General features: G+C 36.4%; 2 protein-coding genes and 1 pseudogene across 3 annotated transcripts; 2 read left to right on the plus strand and 1 right to left on the minus strand.

Annotated features, from left to right (window-relative positions):
• Window positions 1–1,949: 1,949 nt before the first annotated feature.
• On the minus strand, window positions 1,950–2,447 carry LOC104089313 (protein FAR1-RELATED SEQUENCE 4-like). The gene has a single exon (XM_009594169.1). The coding sequence runs from the start codon at window positions 2,445–2,447 to the stop codon at window positions 1,950–1,952; it is 498 nt and encodes a 165-aa protein (XP_009592464.1).
• Window positions 2,448–5,251: 2,804 nt separating this feature from the next.
• On the plus strand, window positions 5,252–7,304 carry LOC104089310 (uncharacterized). 2 transcript variants are annotated; one of them, XR_001967929.3, is made up of 5 exons: window positions 5,252–5,586; window positions 5,670–5,810; window positions 6,078–6,197; window positions 6,886–6,968; window positions 7,074–7,240. XR_001967929.3 is itself a non-coding variant. In XM_009594165.4 (5 exons), exons 1-5 carry the CDS (start codon window positions 5,368–5,370, stop codon window positions 7,188–7,190), a joined length of 693 nt encoding a protein of 230 aa, XP_009592460.1. In that variant the 5' UTR covers window positions 5,253–5,367; the 3' UTR covers window positions 7,191–7,304. The 2 variants fall into 2 exon arrangements, 1 of the variants encoding a protein (XP_009592460.1); XM_009594165.4 differs by having other exon boundaries at window positions 5,253–5,586; window positions 6,873–6,968; window positions 7,074–7,304.
• A 351-nt stretch (window positions 7,305–7,655) lies between these two features.
• Window positions 7,656–14,209, plus strand: LOC117274980 (uncharacterized; annotated as a pseudogene).
• Window positions 14,210–21,470: the final 7,261 nt, after the last annotated feature.

The raw sequence follows: 21,470 nt of genomic DNA on the forward strand, positions 1-21,470 counted from the left end.
GTATTGGAGACCAAAATATTAAATACAATTCAACCACCTAGACTCTTCGGATGAAAACAAACTAATAAGGGAAAGAACAATATTTTTTTAAAAAAAATGTTGCGGCCAGGTTTCGAACCTTGGCAGCATATGAAAGAGAATGAACTTAGAGAGTTGATCAACCAGAGGGTCTATCGGCATTTCTGGTTGGATTCAATATTACAAATACTTTAATACCTTTATTAGTGAGTTGATAAAAAAAGATAATGTCGGTACTTGTCTCGAACCCAGACAACAAAGGTTTAGAGTTCAACACGACAAAATTTTGGCATCGAGCAAATGCTTTCTGCAATCTCTTTGTTAGAACAATTTTATTTCAAGTATTGAAGTTAGAATACAACGTAACTAATCCAAAATCATGGGAAGAGATAGCAACAATAATGCAGTAGCTAATATACTATTAAAATCAAACAAACACTATAAGAAAAAATGATATGTTTAAGTTTCATAAATCATTAAACAATAAAGTTTATGCAAAACAAGCAAAACTTCTTCAAAAACAAAAAATCCTGGACCAAATAAAATAACAATGCAATTAGGCCTATTGAGAACTCTAAGTTTCAGCAATATTCTTTATCAAATATTATAGTTCCAAGTCTGGTTCGGTATTGAGATCAAATAAGTTTGATTGCGATTGTGTAGCGTTAATTTGCTGCAATTAAAATCAAACAAACACTATAAGAAAAAAATGATATGTTTAAGTAATATAAATCAAATGTAGTTGCAAAATTATACCTCATTCGCACCTAGAGAACCATCGTGCTCAATGTTTGTACCCATGCCTTGCCCATTACCCCTACCCCTGCATCCACCCCTTCTACCGCCACCTCTACCACCATGATTTCCACTACCACTGCCACCAATCCTGCCACCCCCTCTAACACCAGTTCTTCCGCCATTACTAGCTTCAAATACACCACGTGGCTGTGAACTTGTAAAGTAGTATTCAATTCTTCCTCTATATCGATTCAAACACGGCCTGCCACGTGAACGAGTGTACTCGGAATCTCGTAGAGTTGTGCCTTCAGTTTCATCTGAGTCATCTGGGTTGGGGGTTTGGCACGATCATTTCGTCGTCCCAGTTTTGAAGATCATGCACCACCGTCTTCAAATTATGCTTAATATATTGAACCTTCACGCTAGTGCCCAGTGCTATATCACAAGCCATGTCAAAATACTTCAACATGCTCTTGTATGTCTTGTACTCGGGAGTCATGTTTGGGTAACCAACTTGATGGAACCGATTCAAGTGTGCGCTAATAATATCGCTTCTCCACCTTGTCAATATATACCTTTCATCAATTTTATCAATTTTCGTGTGCGACAAGATCTTGAGTATATGGCAACAAAGTATCCCTCTATACTCAAACCATTTATAGCTACAACTAAAATAATCGCTGATAGGTGTATATTAAACAGTGTACTCTATTGGATTTCCACCATTTTTTTGTACAACTGAATAATCACTAACGATGAATTTCTCAACACCAGGGACAACTTGATGATCGTCAAGGCTGCTGTCTTCACAATGATACACTTTCCTTAGTTGCGTCTTGAAAACTTCATACATTGTATGCGTATAACACTGAATTACCTGCTCTTCCCACTTGAACAATGACTCACACACAATTTGAAAGCCCTTTGACCTGTATTCCGCTTCCAACTCTTTCTCATGCTTAGCTCTTATAGCTAACTCATACTGGTGAACAAACATCCTAAGAGTGCTTTGACGGGTAGTATATCCATCAAAGAACGCATGCATCCCCTCACTTCTTTGCGTAGATAGCATACCAGTCCAAAAATACACATCAAAGTACACATGAACCTATTTTTCCTTCTCAGAGTAAAGCTTGTTGAACTAATTCCTTGTATGCAAATTATGCTTTGCAATATATTCTGTCTATTTTCTCTCAAAAAACTTCAACAGTAATGCTATTAAGGACCATGAATTTAATATCTCCACGTGCAATTTTAGAAGGACGAACACCACTTAAGTAAAGAGGCAACTTTGAAAATATATGCCAAATACAATATCTATGTATTGTATGTGGCATCACTTCAGCAATGGCTGGCTTAATGCTAGGACACTGATCAATTATGATCGCATCTGGATGAACATTTCCCATGGCCTCAAGCCAAGTTCTAAAAACCAATTTATAACTATCGATATCTTCATGAGACATGAGAGCATATCCTAGTAAGATGGATTGTCTATGGTGATTGATGCCAAGAAATGTAGTACATGGCATATTATATCGATTCACAAGGTACGTCATATCAAAGCATATCGCATCATGAAATTGCTCATACGCTGCATTACAGTGTGAATGCACCCATACCACATTTCGCAGCCTACCAATATTATCAACGTCTATTGAATAGAAAAACTCCTTATCCTTTACCTCCATTTCACGAAAAAAGTTGAGCAGTGACTGTGTATCCCCTTCTTGCATTTCAAAATTCCTACTCTTTAAAGTAAATTTCTATAATCTTTTGGAGTGCAACACAAATTTTGCGGTCCACCACGTTAAACCTCAGCAAGACTAATATTCTTGGAGGGTCTAATGCCAGATTGACCGTGAGCTACAAGATCCCTTTTCAAAGAATCACAAACGGACCTATGTCCAGCCATCAGGCGCTATATGGAAGGGAGCAAATCATAATTGCGATCGTGAACGACCTTATAGACGCACAAGCCTAGCTTTACAATTGTTACTCTTGGTGATAAACTTGGTTTTGCGAATCCTAGCTCTATCACAACAGTAAGTTATGTACCTAGTAGTGTCACCACCCTTCTTGTTCGAATTTCTTTTGACGATAGAGAATCCTTTTAATCGTGCATGTTCTTCGTAGAATGCAAACAAAGAATCTTTATCTCTAAATCGCATTCCAGAGATTGGACCTACAACCACATTACCTTCAGTGAATTCATTCTCCATTTCCTGATGAACATCACATAACTCTAACTCATTTCCTAAAAACTGCTCCTCATCATTGCCAGCTTCTCCATAATATTCTCCATCGGGTTCTTTATCATCATTATCTAAGTGCACAACATTGTTGAAACTGTCATGAGAATCAATATTAATCTATTCGAATTCATTCAACAAACTGTCGTCCGATGTTATCCCTAAATATCTGTACAACTCGTCCCTAACTCGATCAAACCTATTATCTTGGTTCATATTCATGGTTGTTGTATTTGTGTAATGTTCATTTGGATTCATATTTTCTTGCACCGCCAAATTTTCTTGGTTTGAATCCATTTTTAGATAAGGAGAAAGTGTCCACTTTGACTTGATTTGATAAGGAGGAAGTGTTGATACTACTAAATATGATGAATTTAATTTTTTTTCCTCCTACTAAAACGTATACCGTATTATTTTAAATAAAATACAATAATTTGCTATACACATAAAATATAATGGAAATACAATATAATGTAAAGACTCTTTAGCTTCCTCCGTATGTGAACATTGATGATTTTCATATGGCTCAATGCTTGAGAATAGGAAGAGTCTCTCCATATTTAATTTTCTATTTTGGAGGAAAAATTGTAGGGCTAAATAACTAGAAGGTCGTTGATGTAATTTCACTCGTGTGGCCACAGTTGGGCTACAATAATGTGGTCATTTAGCACCTCTCTAACAGATATTCCAAGATTTTTTTATCCAAGGGCAACGTTGAAAAAAAGAAACTCACTTATTTTTTATATTTAAAAAAAATTAAATATTATAGATCGCAAAAAAGCAAAAAATTAATTAAAGTGAACCGAAGAGAATATTCAGACTTCAAAGAGATTTTTTACTTCAAAAGTCAAAATAGACCTGAATTCTTTTAGTTTTTTTCCCGACAACGAACATTTTTTCACCTCACGCTTTCGAGTGGTTTATAGTTTTTTTTGTTGGTAACTAACTTATTTTTATTAATCACCAAGTAGCATCTTTACATAACCATAGCTAGCTATAATACTGCCAACTATTTCAAACAGAAAAACAACTAGAACTATGGATCACACTCCTAATACATTGAATCTAAAGCGGTTTTGTAGTTTTCCGCCAAGAGTACTGACTTTCTTTTAGAGTTTATTGGCCCAATGATTAGTATATTTTTTCAGAGTAATTTTAGATATATTGCATGTAATGTAAGCTTAGTCGTTTTAGAATTATTAATAATCGATGAATTGGTAGATCTATTTGCAACTCCTTTGAAAATATTACCTAAATTAATTTTTTTTCTGTATTTCAAATGCTTTATTATAATCATAAAAATGAATCTTATGGTATGATTTCGGAATCTTGGTGCAATTATGTACTAATATTTAAACACCCAAAAGCTAAAGATAGCAATCATCGATCGTCGAACAACTCCTATCCAATATTCCAAAAATATCGCCATGATTCGTTATTTCTTTTTTAAATTCTGTCCCCTCTCAGTCTTTACAGCTTCAATTAATACGTTGAAAAGCCTCTTCTTTTATTTATGAAATACATCATGTGCATCAGAATTTGACACGTCTAAGTTACAAGGTTTTTTTTTTACGGGCAAATTATGAAATTACGACAAATGGAATAATCATTAATGTACAAATATAGTATGATAATGATTTTAGTTTTGTGAATTAATTTCATTATTGGGAAAATATAACTACAATTCAATCAGGTAAAAATTTATTTGCATTGGTTATTTACACCAGACTATTGCAACGTAATTTAGCACTTATCATGGCTAAGTTATTTATGAGGTGATGATATATATTAATTAATTATGATTAAAGGAGAGAAGTGAACGTACAAATACATGTCATTCCTATATTGATTTGGTATAAATATTTACATACTATAAGCATAGCACAACAAAAGAATATTCTTTTGAAGATTAAAAATTAGAGCCAATCTGCGACAACCCACGTTATAAATACAACAAAGCAACACTACAAAAGACAAAGGCTTAATTTTAGAGACCTGTTATTGTTACTTTATTATTACAAGGAAAAAACCAGCAAACTCGTTGAGCAATTAAAAAGTTTATTCTCAACGCCGAATTTAATAGTAAATAGGTTACCAAAAATTTCCCGAGAAAAAATTAATTTTTAGCTGGAGGTAGGTCAACCGTCTAGGTATTAGCCTTCAGAAAAATAATGCAATGAATTTCAATAGTCAGCTATCTGCCCAACTTAATATACATTTAATAAACTCTCGAACTAAGTTAATTATTTATTAATACTACTGGCCGACGGTTCTTGTTTTTTCCTTATCCGAAATCCTCTCTTATCTATTTTTATTCTAAGAAAAAACTTTTTTTCCTGTTCTGAGGATTTGCTGCTAAATGGACCCGTCAATCATAAATTTGATAGTATTTGGAGTTGTATCATGGACAACATTATTTTTATTAACAAGAAAATTGTTTCCAAATCGTTCTTTTGATTTTTGCAACCGTTTAGTTTCAACAGTTCATGCAATTTTAGCAGTAACTTTAGCTTCTATTTCTGTTCAAGATTGGAGTTTCCCAATTAGTCCTTTGGCTTCAAGATCTACTACCAAACAGGTATTTTGTATTGGATTTTTTTTTTAAAATTAAGAAGATTTTAAAGTTTTGCTCTAATGGTGATGTTTCAAAAAACTGAACAGATGAGGGCAATAGCAGTGAGTATGGCCTACCTTATTTATGATTTTGTATGTTGTCTTTTTGACAAACAAGTGAAGATTGATAACTTAATTCACCATTTGGTGAGTGCTGTTGGACTTGGAGCTGGGCTTGCTTATGAATGGGTAAGTAAGATTTTCTTCTTATGGTTGTAATTACTTTTAGAGTTTAACTAATACGAATTTTAGCACTATCATATTGTAAAAAGTATTTTCAAAAAGAAAAAAAACGACTTAATAACTTGAAAGATAGTTTAAATTCTATGCGTCGTCTGTGTAAAACATATTTATACAAGCAAGTCAATTATAAGATAATTACATGTCGACGTCTATTTAATAACCTGATAAAAATGATAACGAACTTATGTCTATAAAATGTTTTGTGATATGCAGTGTGGTTCAGAAATGGTAGCAGCATTGTGGTTGACAGAAATTTCAAGTCCATTCCTACACCTGAGGGAGATTCTCAAAGAGCTTGGATACAAAGACACTGACCTTAATCTTGCTGCTGATGTTAGCTTCTCCAATTCTAATTTATTCTTTTTCCAATTTAAAGAAAAGTATTATTTCCTTTATTGAGCCGAGAGTCTTTCGAAAATAGTCTATTTACCTTCACAAGGTAGGGGTAAGGTCTACGTACATAGTACTCTCTCCAAACCCTACTTGTGACAATACACCAGGTATATTGTTGTTGTATCATTTTACATGATATTAATTTAGTGGAACAGTGTTTTAAGTTATTAGCTTATAAGACACCAATCTAGATCTTGCAGCTGATATTAGCTTCTCAAGTTCTAATTTATCTACTTTACTGACGCTATAAAGAAATTTTGTTGAACTAGATAATGGATTTAAAATAATATATAATAGTAGAATTATTAAGTTGCAGTTGATTTTTTTAGTTAGAGAAAATACTATGTGAAAGTTAAAATTTGTAATTGTACAGAATAACATTATCAATGGAATGACAATTCAATATGTATATATGTAATCACTAAGTCATGGTTATCTACCGGTCACGAGTTCGAACCGTGGAAGCAACCTTTATATTTGCATTAGAATAGGTTGTATACATCACACCCCGTAGGGTACGGCCCTTCCTCGGACCCTACGTGAACGCGGGATGTGTTATGCACCGGGCTGTCCATTTGCCCTGTCACTAAACCATGGTTATGCTTTAATTTGCAGGTATTATTTGCAGTTATTTTCAGCAGTGCTAGGATGATAGGGGGGCCATATCTAACCTATGTGACTCTTTCTGCTGATAATCCAGTCCTCATTAAGGTAATTAGAAGTGCTTCTATAATTATGTAATACACAATTTCTTTTAAAGCAAAAGCTGGTTTTAAAATATCAAATTGGTGACATAATGTTTATATGATTTTCCAGGCCATGGCATTCGGACTGCAACTTGTTAGTGCTTTTTGGTTCTATAAAATTGCTAGGATGATCATGTACAAATTCTCTAGGAGAACTAAACCTAAAACTGTTCCTTCAAATATGTAATTTTGCTGATAATTTGTATCATAGAGCAAATCAAATTCTTCCGTATCAAACTTCTTAGCTTTGAGGAGAAACAAAGTCACCCTTTCCCCTTATAGAACAAAACTACTTTCAACATCTTTGGCACAAAAAGATCAGTGGCATGTTGCCCCAATTCAAATTTGTTAAGCGAACGAGATTTAACAATGAAGTGTCCGTTTTCAAATCGCGAAAAATGCTATAAGTGATTTATTCTCATCTGTTTATGCTTGATATGTATAGTCACTCATACCTTTATTGATAAAAGATAACAGTTACTCAGTAAAATAGTATTAGTGCATGCAAACTGATCAACACGAGTATTAACAATGTAGTGTGCACTTGATTCAAATTCTTTGCTTCATCCAGTCGAAGGACAGCGTAAAACATTTCAAAGAAAACAGAACTTTCAAATACATGCCTTACTATTAATTACTTTTATATCAATAAATGGGTGAGTCAATGTTACCGCTAGATATGTTAGATCAAAATGGGCTAAGCGTTAGGTCGCGGTATAACCCTTCAAAATCTAATCGATTAATTCATTACTATTAATTTTTAAAAAATTTATATGTCTAATTTGCCATTTCTTAATTAAATAAAATAGTAAAATAGAAAAAAATAAAAATAAGAGCAACGAGAAAACAAAAAAGAAAAAAACAGATAAGAGAGCAGAGTAAGCAAAACCACATGATGGCGGCAGCACCGGGCCGGTGGCGGAAGCTGCTCAGTACCCAATTGAAACAGAGAAAATGTTTACGATTTCATTTTAATAAGTAATATCCATAATCGAGATGTAAAAAATTTATTATTGTAATTATGGACGATATTTTGGCTAATGGAGTCCATCTCACATAAGCATAAGCATCTTTGCAAAGTGTAGACTTTGTTGGCAATATTCTTTGGGACCCAAAAATATTGCATTGTGTGTTGGACATCATTTGCATAAGTTGTATCTCTTCTTTTACACCTAAGAGGCCAAGACTTTTTTGCCTATAAAAGGGAAGGTCATTAGTTCATTTTAGACACACCAACAAGACTTGAGGTCTTATTTCTTGTTTCTTCCTTTCTTCCTTTATTAAGAGTGTTTTGTATGAGTATTAAGTGTTGGGAAGCACTTGTGTGAACCCTTTCTTTGGAGTGATCTTGTGAGGTTATTCCCTTAGGGTATTTTGGATTAATTAAAGTATTTACTCTAATTTTGTACTCTCTTTTATACTCTTATTGTTATAGTAAATTGTCTCTCTCCGCTTGTGGACGTAGGTCACTTTGACCGAACCACGTTAAATTTGTGTCTTCTTTATCTACTTTAATTGTCGTTGTTATCAACTTTCATTGTCTTTGTTATTGCCATTATACCGTTGTTTGGCTAAATTTTGCACTACTTGGGTTCCCGATCCTAACAAATTGGTATCAAAGTCGGATCTAACCGGGTTAGTTTCAATAGCCAAAATGACTCTAACAAAGACCTATGTTGAGAAATTTGACCGAAGTACAAACTTCGGAATGTGGCAATTAAAGATGAAAACTATCCTAATTCAGGATGGCTTAGACTTGGCATTGCAAGGAAAGAAAAAGAAGCCGGATAAAATGACGGACGAGGAGTTTACCATCATAGACAAAAAGAAAAAAGCAGGTATCATTTTAAATCTCTCAAATGAGGTTTTACGTAAAGTTTCTATAGAAACCACAGCTAAAGGTATGTGAAAAAAATTAAAAACCTTATATATGAAGAGGACAGTGGAAAATAGACTTTACCTAAAGCCGAAACTTTATACAATTCGTATGGGTGAAGGTACCTCTATTCTCTCTCATCTTGACACCTTTGATTTCATTTTTATGGATTTGAGTAATATAGATGTTGAAATTAAGAGATGAGGATCAAGTCATGTTACTGCTTTGTTCTCTACCCCCATCTTTTAAGCATATAAGAGATACTATACTTTATGCAAAGGATAATATCTCTTATAAGGATATTAAACCTATCTTAAAATCAAAAGAACAAATAGATAGTGATATTACTGGGAAGCTAGTGGAACTCAAGCGGAAGTTGGCTTGTTTGTTAGGGGCAAATCCGACTCCATATCCAGATACAATAATTTACAGTGTCGCTATTGTCATAAGAAAGGTCACAATATCTTCGAATGCTATAAGCTGAAAAATAAAGAAAAGCATAAGGAAAGGAAAAATGAGCACAAAAATACTGATACTGCCGAAGCAAGTGTAGATGCTGATGAGACTGAGGGAACTATTTTTTTAGCAACTAATAATAGTTTCAAATCTAACAATGAGTGAATTTTAGATTCGGGTTATTCTTATCATATGTGTCACAATCGGTATTTATTTACCACATATGAATCTATCTGAGGTGGAGTTGTCTTGATGGGCAACAATGCTGCCTGCAAAGTTTTTGAAAAGGGTACAGTCCGAATCAAAATGCACGATGGTGTGGTGAGAATTCTCACTGATGTTAGACATGTTCCTGACTTGAAGAAAAATCTCATCTCTTTGGGCACTCTAGAATCTCTTGGGTGCAAGTACACAGGTGAAGGTAGAGTTCTGAAAGTTTCTCATGGTGCTCTTGTGATCATGAAAGCACACAGATCTGGTTCGTTGTATACTTTATTGGGATCCACTGTTATAGGCCTTACTACAGTTTCGGTATCAGACAACTTGTCTGATTTTGATGGCATTAAATTTTGATATATGCCCATTGGGGCTTTTGCGGAGAAGGTAGAAAAAATTTACTATATCATCCAAAATTAGGCCAAGGTGGATATTTATAATTATGGCCAATATTTTAGCTAATGGAGTCCATCTCATATAAGCATAAGCATCTTTGCAAAGTGTAGACTTTGTTGGCAATATTCTTTGGGACCCAAAAATATTGCATTGTGTGTTGGACATCATTTACACAAGTTGTATCTCTTCTTTTACACCTAAGAGGCCAAGACTTTTTTGCCTATAAAAGGGAAGGTCATTAGTTCATTTTAGACACACCAACAAGACTTGAGTATTCATTTCTTGTTTCTTCCTTTCCTCCTTTATTAAGAGTGTTTTGTATGAGAGTTAGTGTTGGGAAGCACTTGTGTGAACCCTTTCTTTGGAGTGATCTTGTGAGGTTATTCCCTTTGGGTATTTGGGATTAATTAGAGTATTTACTCTAATTTTGTACTCTCTTTTGTACTCTTATTGTTATAGTAAATTGTCCCTCTCAGCTTGTGGACGTATGTCACTTTGACCGAACCACGTTAAATTTGTGTCTTCTTTATCTACTTTAATTGTCGTTATTATCAACTTTCATTGTCTTTGTTATTGCCATTATACCGTTGTTTGGCTAAATTCCGCACTACCTGGGTTCCCGATCCTAACAATTATTGATAAGCTTTAATATTTTTTATTCGTACATGCGTCTTTCACAAATTACGAATTAAATCTGAAACTAGAAGTTCAAGACAAAATTGATTATTTTTTCCTTTTTTTATCCTTAGTAATAATTGTTCTTGAAGATGGAGATAAGATAACACATAAACAGAATAAATATTCAATGAAGAGAGATTATATCTTAAGACATAAATAAGGGTAGAATAGTTCAATCCTTTTCCTAATAAATATTATCTCCGGTCCACAATAAGTGACAAATTTATTTTGGGTACACCCGTTAAGGAAACACAATATTCTAGACAAAAAATAGTTAGTGTGACTAAACTACCCTTAATTAAATGTTGCAACATAGTTAATGTGAGAAGTAAAAGACTTTTTAGCGATACGTACATAAGAGTAATTTTGAAAAAACACACATTGAATTTTTTCTTGATAATATAAATGGACACTTATTTTGGATCAAAATAAAAAAGCAAATTGATCACTTATTATGGATCGAATAAAATATTTTTTAAGGGACATGTAAAAGAGAAACACGACACATAACTCAAATGTCACATTCTAACAAATGCAAGTTTTTTTCTTTTCGAGGTGTAGAACTAGAAATGAATTCTAATGAATATGCGTCGAGATTAGTACCTACGAGTAATTAATATGATCTACAGTACCGTTTCTTAATTCCCTTTTTACTATTTTTAAATGGTTAATTTACCAAGATTAATTGTGTAAAGTTTAAGTATGTTTTCTACAATTAAGTATACTGCTCTAAGATTTTGTGCTAATGTTAGTGAAATTCTTGAATTGAGTTACTAATATTACTGGCCAACTTTCTTGTATTTTTTTTCTTAACAGGAATCTCATCTATCTGTTTCTTATTTTATTTATTTTTATTCTAAGATTTTTTTTTTTTTTTTTTTTTTTTGCTGTTCTGGGAATTTGCTATTAGATGAATGCCTCTATCATAAATTTAGTGGTATTTGGAGTTGTATATGGACAACATTATTTTTATTAACAAGAAATATTTCCAAATCGTTCTTTTGATTTCTGCAACCGTTTGGTTTCCACAGTTCATGCAATTTTAGCAGTAATATTAGCTTCTATTTCTGTTCAAGATTGAAGTTGTCCACTTTGTCCTTTGGCTTCAAGATCTTCGCCCAAGCAGGTAATATTATGTTGTTGTTTTTTTTTTCCTTTTTAAAAAAAAAAGAAGATAGCCAAGTTAATTCTATTTTTAATGGTGATGCTGACAAATATTAAACAGATTAGGGCAATGGCAGTTACATTGGCCTATCTTATTTATGATTTGTATGTTGCCTTTTCGATAAGCAAGTGAAGATTGACAACTTAATTCATCATTTGGTGAGTGTTGTTGGACTTGTAGCTTCGCTTGCCTTTGAATGGGTAAGTTAGATCATCCTTTTGTTTTGGTATCAATATTTGTTCTTGTTTTCTTAATTTTTTGCTTAGTTATTCTTGTTATCTTGTTAAAATTACTGTTTGTTGTTACTGCTTCTTTTTGCATCTTTTCTTGAGCCGAGAATTTATCGAAAACAACTTCTTTACCTTCTCAAGGTAGAGATAAAATCTGCGTACGCATTAGTCACCTCAGACTCCACTCGTGAGATTACACCGGGTTTTTGTTGTTTGTTATTGTTGTTGTTTTCTTAATTTGAGTTTACCTTTAAAACATTAACACTGTCGGTCATCTAGATCATAATTACAGGTTAGAATCTGTAAAAAGAAAAATTAATATCACGAAAATAAGACAAGTTATATGTTACAACTTACAACACGATAAATACACTAGTGTAAACAAAATGTGGACTGACAGTATATATATTAGTTAAATCCTCCTTGTAACTAGTAATTGTTTGTGATATGCAGTGTGGTTCAGAAATTATAGCAGCGTTATTGTTGACAGAGATTTGCAGTCCATTCCTACACATGACACAGCTTGAGTAATTAGTGTTTGTCCAAATTTTATTTTAGGCCAAAAGTGCTTTTTTGGTAAAAAATATTTTAGGCCAAAAATTGAGGTGTTTGACCAAGCTTTTAGATGGAAAAAAATATTTTTGAGTAGAAGTAGAAGCAATTTTTGAGAAGTAGAAAAAAACAGCTTGTCTTCAAAAGCATATTTGAGAAAAATATACTTAGAAACAGTTTTCAAAAGCTTGGCCAAACACTAATTACTGCTCAAAAGTGTTTTTCAAATTAATTAGTCAAACACAAACTGCTTCTCACAAAAACACTTTTTTGAAAAGTATTTTTGAGAAAAACACTTATCAAAATAAGCTAATTTTAGAAGGTTGGCCAAACAGGTTAAAAGACACCTGCCTTAATCTTACTGCTGATGTTAGCTTTTTGAGTTCTAATTTATTTTCTTTCCAATTTAAAGGGAATTAAATTATGTCATTGATTTTGTTTTATATGATATTAATAATTCTGTTCTTAAATTGATCTCTTTTGCAGGTATTATTTGCAGTTATTTTCAGCAGTGCTGGGATGATAGGGGACCATATCTAACCTCTGTGACTCTTTCTGCTGATAATCCAATCCTCATTAAGGTAATTAATTTCATGGACTTCAATTATTATAGAATACACAATTTCTTTTATTCGACAAAAGTCGACTTTAAACCAACAAATTTAGTGATAACTTTTATTCAATTTTCCAGGTCATTCTATCGGACTGCAACATGTCAGTGCTTTTTGGCTCTATAAAATTGCTAGGATGATTATGTACAAATTCTCTCGAAGAACTAAAGCTAAAACTTCTCCTTCAAATATGTAATTTGCTGAATTTTTTTACTGTACAACAAATCAAACTCTTTGGTATCAAACACTCTAGCGTTTGAAGAGAAACAAAGTCATTCCTTTCCATTACATTCCTAAGCGATTAACAAAAAGACTTTCAATATCTTTGTCATTCCTTTGCATGTTCTAAACTAGGTAAGAATGCATGGATAACTCCAGAACTATGCTTTCAGCCACCAATTTCAATGAGTTTCTTTCTCTCCTTATAATTCGGGCCTCGCTTTTCACTAAAATTTCACTCGTATTGCTTCTTTGATTTTGCTCTAGATGATATGCATGACTCATGCTTCTTTATGTTCTTTAAATTCGATGGATGACATAACTTTAGAAATTAATGCAGTCAATTAGTGAGTTTTTGTTAGCTACCTATCATTTGTTTTAGGATTCTTCTGGTAGATTATTTGTGGCAGACGGGAAGGACTTTGTATAGTTGCAGCCTGACTTGGAAATGGAATATGTTGAATGTGCCTTTGAAATAGTGTACGAGTTAAAATCTATCTCTGGAATACTTTAAGTCAAAATGGCATTAGTAAAATATTCTGAGGCCGCCACGTGTCAAAGTGATCTAAGAAACAACGAAGGTCATGGTCGAACAGTCAGCAAGGGCTGAAGTCGAGGAGTCGTCAAAGATCGAGGCTGAGATCGAATACCCTTGACAGAGTTATAACGGCTAGTTTCAAGATAGGACACTAAAGAAAATATTCTAGTGGATATTCTCTGGATTTGTACTATTAAGGTTTTTAGGAACATGTTCCTTATAAATAGAAAGAGGTACAATGATAGGGGATATGAGACATTCATTTGTAAAATATACTTTGACTTCAAAGAGAGAATCTAATCTTATTGCAAGCCTACAAAAATAACATTTTCACTAAGATTCTTGTCCACACTTTTTCACTGGATCCGAGAATAACTCGGATATTTAAAAGCTTGTCCATCATTCATCATTGTCAGAAAGAAAATCCATTGATTTCATCCTTTCGCGGGTGACTCATTCGTTCTATTTACATAAATGTCATTTATTATTATTCATCACTATTTAGGGAAAAGGGCCAAATATATCTCTTTACTTTCATATATTGTCTATATTTAACCTCCGTTATACTATTGGGTCAAATTTATCTCTACCGTTATACTATCGGGCCAAATTTACCCCTACAATCAGCAAACTTTTAAAAATACCCCTTGATTTGTTAAGTAATCCAAAATCTCCCAAATTCTTTTTATTTAAATCACTTGTTGTTCTTCTTGTTCCATTATTTTCAAAAATTATTATTGATGTGAATGTTAAAGTTACTAGACTATACAAATTATTCATAATTTTTTTAATTACCAATGCACCCATTTCTCTTCTTGTAATAAATAAAATTGGTTTAGAATTTTATTTATTTTTCAATCATATACACACCGTAAAATTTAGTGGGTCTATTTATTGTATATTATATGGAGCTGATCATCATGTATGTACATGTATATTCAAATATATTTTGTCATTGCCTGGTTAGTATAGAGTTCAATCAACTAACTTAAGAGTGTACAATGTGTAGGTATTTAATTAAATCAAAGTTGAATTAGACAATGTAAAGTCTCCGAGGAACTTCAACTTCAATCACTAATACTTGCAAAGTCTCCATACATTTGGTGCAACGAATTCATGAAAATTGGGATGTTGTAAATACTTTTAGAATTTAGAAAACCTACCTAATTTAGATTTTTTAATTTACTTTACTTTGTTTATTCTGTTGTATTATTTAGTATTTTTTCCTCTTATTTTTTTCTCTAATTTAAGTGTCAATTATTTCAAAAATAGTGGACCAACAAGAACAACAAGTGATTTAAATAAAAGGAATTTAGGAGATTTTGGATTACTTAACAAATCAAGGAGTATTTTTAAAAGTTTGTTGATTGTAGGGATAAATTTGGACCGATAATATAACGGTAGGGGTAAATTTAGCCCGATAGTATAACGGAGGTTAAATATAAACAATATATGAAAGTAGAGGGATATATTTGGCCCTTTTCCCCACTATTTAATGCTATATTACTTTTGTTTGGCTTCTTAAATATTAATTATTGTATACCGTCATAACTTTTAGAATAGATCTACATGCTATTTGTCATACTGCCGAGACTTTCGTCTTTAGAATACTATTATTAACCAAGATTAACCCTCCTTTGTATAAATTTAATTAATTGAACCAAGATTTATATTTTTGGTCAAACAATTTGACGCCGTCTGTGGGGATTTATTAGTTAATTTTTTAGTTTCTTTTAGATCTATAGCTAACGCAAGTCACTAACCTCACAAACCCCAAGATTTTTTTCTTTACGTACAAAAACCTACATGGCGGGTAACCAAGGAGAGAGGACAAAGGTAACGGGTGATCTCCCTAGCAACCTCATGAATGCTAGCAAAGAGAGCTGTAAAACCCTAGGTGAAGACGTGACGCTCACTGCCTTCCTTGGGTACGAGAAGTCTCCCCCCCCACCCCCCATTGTAGCATAACAAAACCTAACGGAAAATAAGCTTCCACATCCACATAAGAAAGGACACTATCAGTTGTGAAAAAGCTCCTCGAGGCATGGCTGACCGATATGCTGATGAGCGTGCTCAACAGGCCCACTCCAAGCACGAGTACAGAAATCGCAAGAGCATGCACGATACAATGAATAGACGAACAATGCAATCAGCCTCCGACAACAAGTATAACTCATAATATTACTAAAAGTGCAGGTGACAGTGCCCTTGCTGCCGTTCTAAAGAGGATGCAGGAAATGGAGAATGAAAATAAAGCACTCCGAGACCAGATGAAAGAACACCATGAATGAGTCGACAAGATACCGGGCACCCCTAAGTTGCTGCCAAAAAGGGACACCAGCAGGTTTGTAGAGCAGCCATATAGTGATGAAGCAGCCCCGCATGCCATACCAAAGACCTTTAAAATGCCACCCTAGCTCAGGATATACGATGGAACGAGCGATCCCGAAGATCATGTGACCCATTACATCACCGCCGTGAAAGGCAATGACCTATCCAAGGAACAAGTATCCTCTATTTTGCTAAATAAGTTTGGAAAAATCCTTACGCGAGGGGCACTACTATGGTACGCATAGTTACCAGCCCGTTCCATAGAAACTTTCAAGGAAATGGATGACAAGTTCGTAACCATGCATGTTGGAGCCAAGAAGGCCGAAGAGAGAGTGAACGACATATTTGCTGTCAAGCAATCCTTGGGCGAGGGACTGAGGGACTTCTTCGTCCGGTTCAACAGGGTAAGGATGACTCTGCCGAACGTGTCCGAGAAGATGGTGATCACAGCTTTCCAGAATGAGCTGAGCAGGGATGGTTCAAGAGCAACTAGAAAACTGTTGAACCGATTAAAGAAATATCCTCCAACCACTTGAGACGAGATCCATAATGCCTATTGTGCCGAAGTTCGAGCAGATGAAGACAACCTCAAAGGACCGACTCATCAGCTCATATCGGTACAAGCCGAGCCCAAGAAGGAACAAAGAGACAACGTCAGAAGGGACCACCCAGTTTTGCGAACCAACAGGGAACGACACCATCCATACGTCAGGGCGCCCGACGCACCTTCCCTCCGCTATGAAGAAGGCCCGTTCAGACCAAGGACTGGGACTCACCGAAATAAGAGAGGTATGCGCCCCTTATTATCTACTCACAATGTTTGTGTGTCACCTATAGAAATAGTCTATGCCCTTGAGAAGCTCGGAACAAAGGTAAAGTGGCCGCTAAAGATGAGGTCCAACCTGAGCACCAAAAAGTTCGATGCCCTCTGTGAGTTCCACCAGGAACGCGGGCACAAAACAGAAGATTGCATCGCCCTCAGACAAGAAGTCGTAAACATGTTGTGGCAGGGGCACCTCAAAGAGCTACTGAGACACAAGGGGAGAAATAACTTCTCCAGATAACATGAACACCAAGGCCCGCCGAAGCCGCCGCCACCAACTCGTACTATCAAAATGATCATCGGTGGCGACAATGATGCCTCCATCAACGGCGTGAAGTTTACCACCACTCATAAGCTCAAGCAGTCTATCACCCGTGAACGGTATGACAGACTCGAAGAAAGTATCATCTTCAATGAGTCAGATGCCGACGTTTTGACTTTTCCTCATGATGATGACCTCCTCATAACTTTACGCATTTTAGACACTGATATCAAATGTATCATGGTGGACGATGGAAGTGGAGCGTGAATTATCCATCCCCGAGTCCTAATCCAAATGAGACTCAAGGACAAGATAGTGTCATGATGCATCACGCTAACCGGTTTTAATAATGCAGTTGAGCGGGCATCAGGGGAAATTCCACTCCCCGTCTTGGCCGGCGGCGTGACTCTGGAGATGACATTCCACATCATGGATCATGCCACCTTATAAAATGCAATAGTGGGATGATCGTTGATACATCCTATGAGAGCCATCCCCTCCAGCCTATACCAAGTAATTAAATTCCCAACATCATGGTGGATATGCAGCATATGAGGGACCGCATGAGCATAATGAGCCGTAGATGTGTGTGACGCCGAAAAAGTGGTTAAGTTCCCACAGAAGCGGAAGTGCTGGGCAGATTACTAAAACAAGGGTTCGTAATTTTGGCTTCATTTCAAACATTTCAAGCACGGGTTTGGGCGATTCTTGAGAGGGTTTTCGAGGGGATTCTTGAGGTAAGTTCCTTGTGCTCATTTTTAATTAATAATCTTGCTTCCACATTAATTTTTCCACATGGTTGATGTGTATTTAAGGTGTAAATTGGAAGTTAGAGGCTAGGGATTTGGAGAGCTTGATTTGGGGATTTGGGTGACGTTTTGGTGTCGGATTTTGATAAATTTAGTATGGTTGGACTCGTGCTTGAATAGACTTTCGATTTTTGTAATTTTTATTAAATTTCGAGACGTGGGCCGGGGGCAGGCTTTTGAGTCAATTTTTGACTTTTGATTAATAACTTAGTATTTTTCTTCTAGAATTGATTCCTTTAGCCCGTATTTATTATATCGAACTGTTTATGGCTAGATTCGAGGCATTCAGATTCCGTTTTGCGAGGCAAAAGTGTGTTGGAGTAGAGATTTGCTCGGATTGAGATAAGTAACACTTCTAAACTTGGCTCTGAGGGTTCGAAACCCCGAGTTATATGTTATACGATTGGATGTTGAGGTGACGCACATGCCAAGTGACGGGTGTGTGGGGGTGCTCCGTACGGACCGTGACCTGGTTGTTTCCATGAAACTGTACAATGGATTTATCTTGTTGATATCCATATTTTCATCATATGATAAAGTAATTGAGTTGTCAATCATGCTAGAAATCATGTTTAGGCTATTGCAGGCACTGTTGAGACCCATAGTAGTCGTTTCCTTTATGTTGACTTATTGATTACATTGAGTACTCAGTCATATCTATTCATTGCATATCACTTCTCAATCTCTGTTGCTATTTATTGTTGTGTCATATTATCATTTTGGGCTAGTTTCACAACACTGTGAGCCCGGGAGAAAGACTAGAGAGATTGATGATTGAGTGAGGCCGAGGGCTTGATTGAGAGTGACAATTATGGGATCGGGCTGCACGTCGCAACATGTTTATTGATTTATGCCTGGATCTGGCTTATTATAGCGCTTGGGCTGAAGGAGCCCCTCCGGAGTCTGTAAACACCCCAGTGAGCGCAGTTGATTATTGTTTAGGGGTGGATCTTATCTAAACATGGATCTTGTCCGAATCATTTATATTCGGGGATGGATCTTCCCTTGAGATGGATTGGCCTGATACAGTACTGAGTGATTGAGTATTCTGAGAGTATGAGCACGAAACTTTCAATGTGGTGCATTGCATACATCATGTGCATTGGCATGTAGATGTAGAGAGGTCATACTCTTCATATCATTCGAAATTTGATCTATTTTACTTGAATTGAGTTTAACTGTTGAACTTGGAAGCATGCCTATATTCATGTACTAATATTTCTATGTTGAATTGTACCGACTGAGTTCGTCACTACCTTTCAGTCCAAAGTTTAGATTTGTTACTTATTGAGTTGGTTGTACTCACGCTACACCCTGCACCTTGTGTGCAGATCCAGGTGCTTCCGGTCGCGGCGGTTGCTGAGTTGTGGAGTTCGGATTCTCGGAGACTATTGAGGTAGCTACTTGGCATTTCGTATACCTTATTTCTCCTTCCCCATATTTTCACGTATTGTATTTAGTTTCAGACTATCATAGACAGTATTTTCCAGACTTGTGATATATAAATGCTCATGTACTATGAGAACTTTTATTGTTTAAACTACTTTAATTCGTTTTTCTGTTAAAAAGTGTTGGAAATATTTTAAATGTCGGCTTTTCTAGTACCACGATAGGCGCCATCACAACAAGTTAGGATTTTGGGTCGTGACAAGTTGGTATTATTGCCTAGGTTACATATGTCTCACGAGTCACGAGCAGGTTTAGTAGAGTCTTACAGATCGGTACGGAGACGTCTGTACTTATTTTCGAGAGGCTGCCGAACCCTTAGGAAACTTCATATTCTTGTCGTGCGGATTTGTTGACTCCGGTAACTAAACTTATGTACTCTATTCTCTCACAGATGGTGAGGACACGTGCTACCGGACAGGACGGACAGCCACCAGTACCACCAGCTAGGGCCACGAGGAGCCGAGGTCAAGGTAGGGGCGGAGGTAGGGGCGGAGGTACAGCTCGTACAACAGCTAGAGCAAGACCTGCAGATACACCAGTGTCTCCAGCTTAGGAGTAGGTTCCAGTTATGGTTGAGCCAGTGGGGCCAGCTCAAGCACCAGCTATGCCCATTCTGATTCTAGGTCTTCAGGAGGCGTTGGTTCAGATATTGACTGTTTGCACTGGCCTTGCTCTGGTGGTTTCGGCTCAGGCCGCACCAGCCACTTCTCAGGCCGGGGGAGGTACTCATACCCCCAATGCCCGTACTCCGGAGCAAGTGATGCAGGGACTTCAGACACTGGGGGTATTACCAGCCCAGCCGTTTGAAGTTGCTCATGCCCCGGTGGTCCCCGTTATGAATGACGATGAGCAGAGGAGACTTGAGAGATTTGGGAGGCTTCAGCCTCCATCATTTAGCGGTGTTGAGTCAGAGAATGCCTAGGGTTTCTTGGATAAGTTCCAGCGGATTCTTCGCACTACGGGTATTCTAGAGACCAGTGGAGTCTCATTCACTACTTTTCAGTTCACTGAGGCTTCCTTTAGATGGTAAGATGCTTATTAGAGGTGCAGCCCAGTCGGTGCAGCACCACTTACATGGCAGGATTTCTCCGTTCTCTTCTTGGAGAAGTTTGCACCGCAGTCTCGCAGGGAGGAGCTACGCAGACAGTTTGAGCAGTTATGATAGGAGGGCATGTCTATGACGCAGTATGAGATAAGGTTTTCTGAGTTGGCTCGTCACTCATTTTGGTTGGTTCCCACTAATAGGGATAGGATTAGGAGGTTCATTGATGGCCTCACATACCAGTTGTGGTTGCTTATGACTCGGGAGAGGGTGTCTGGTGCTACTTTTAATGAGGTGGTCGACGTTGCTAGGCAGATAGAGATGGTCTGTAATCAGGAGCACGGAGAGAGGGAGGCCAAGAGGCCTCATAGCTTGGGTGGTTTAAGCGATGCTCCTTTTAGGGGTCAGTTCTACCACGGCAGGGTTCGTCCATATAGGCACGCTCAGACGGCTCGCCCAGTTCACCGTGGTGCACCATTTAGCCATGGTTCATATAGTACTCATCAGGGCCAGTCATCTCTCAGTGCCCTTCCAGCTCAGAGTCCGTCCCATGCTCCTTCAGCTCAGGGTTCGTCTGCACCAGGTGCTTCTAGCGGGTATTCTAGTTCTCGGGTCCCGCCTCAGTACTTGCCGCCATATTCAGAGAGAGATTGTTTTGAGTGTGTATATTTGAGTCACATAAAGAGATATTGTCCCCGCCTTTTTGGAGGTCCATCTCAGCATAGGAGTCAGACTACTACTTCAGTGCCAGTTACTTCAACACACGCCCAGTCAGCTCGGGGTGGGGCTTAGTCATCCAGGGGTCGCCCTAGAG

Source organism: Nicotiana tomentosiformis, chromosome 4 (genome assembly GCF_000390325.3).
Source record: "Nicotiana tomentosiformis chromosome 4, ASM39032v3, whole genome shotgun sequence".
NCBI classification, from domain to species: Eukaryota; Viridiplantae; Streptophyta; class Magnoliopsida; order Solanales; family Solanaceae; genus Nicotiana; species Nicotiana tomentosiformis.

Excerpts from the sequence above, each read along its gene's own strand:
- LOC104089313 (XM_009594169.1), bottom strand. The coding sequence starts at position 2,447 with ATGGAGGTAAAGGATAAGGAGTTTTTCTATTCAATAGACGTTGATAAT.
- LOC104089310 (XM_009594165.4), top strand. The coding sequence starts at position 5,368 with ATGGACCCGTCAATCATAAATTTGATAGTATTTGGAGTTGTATCATGG. Across the intron at positions 5,587-5,669 it reads CAAGATCTACTACCAAACAG|ATGAGGGCAATAGCAGTGAG; the intron begins GTATTTTGTATT and ends AAAACTGAACAG. Across the intron at positions 5,811-6,077 it reads CTGGGCTTGCTTATGAATGG|TGTGGTTCAGAAATGGTAGC; the intron begins GTAAGTAAGATT and ends TGTGATATGCAG.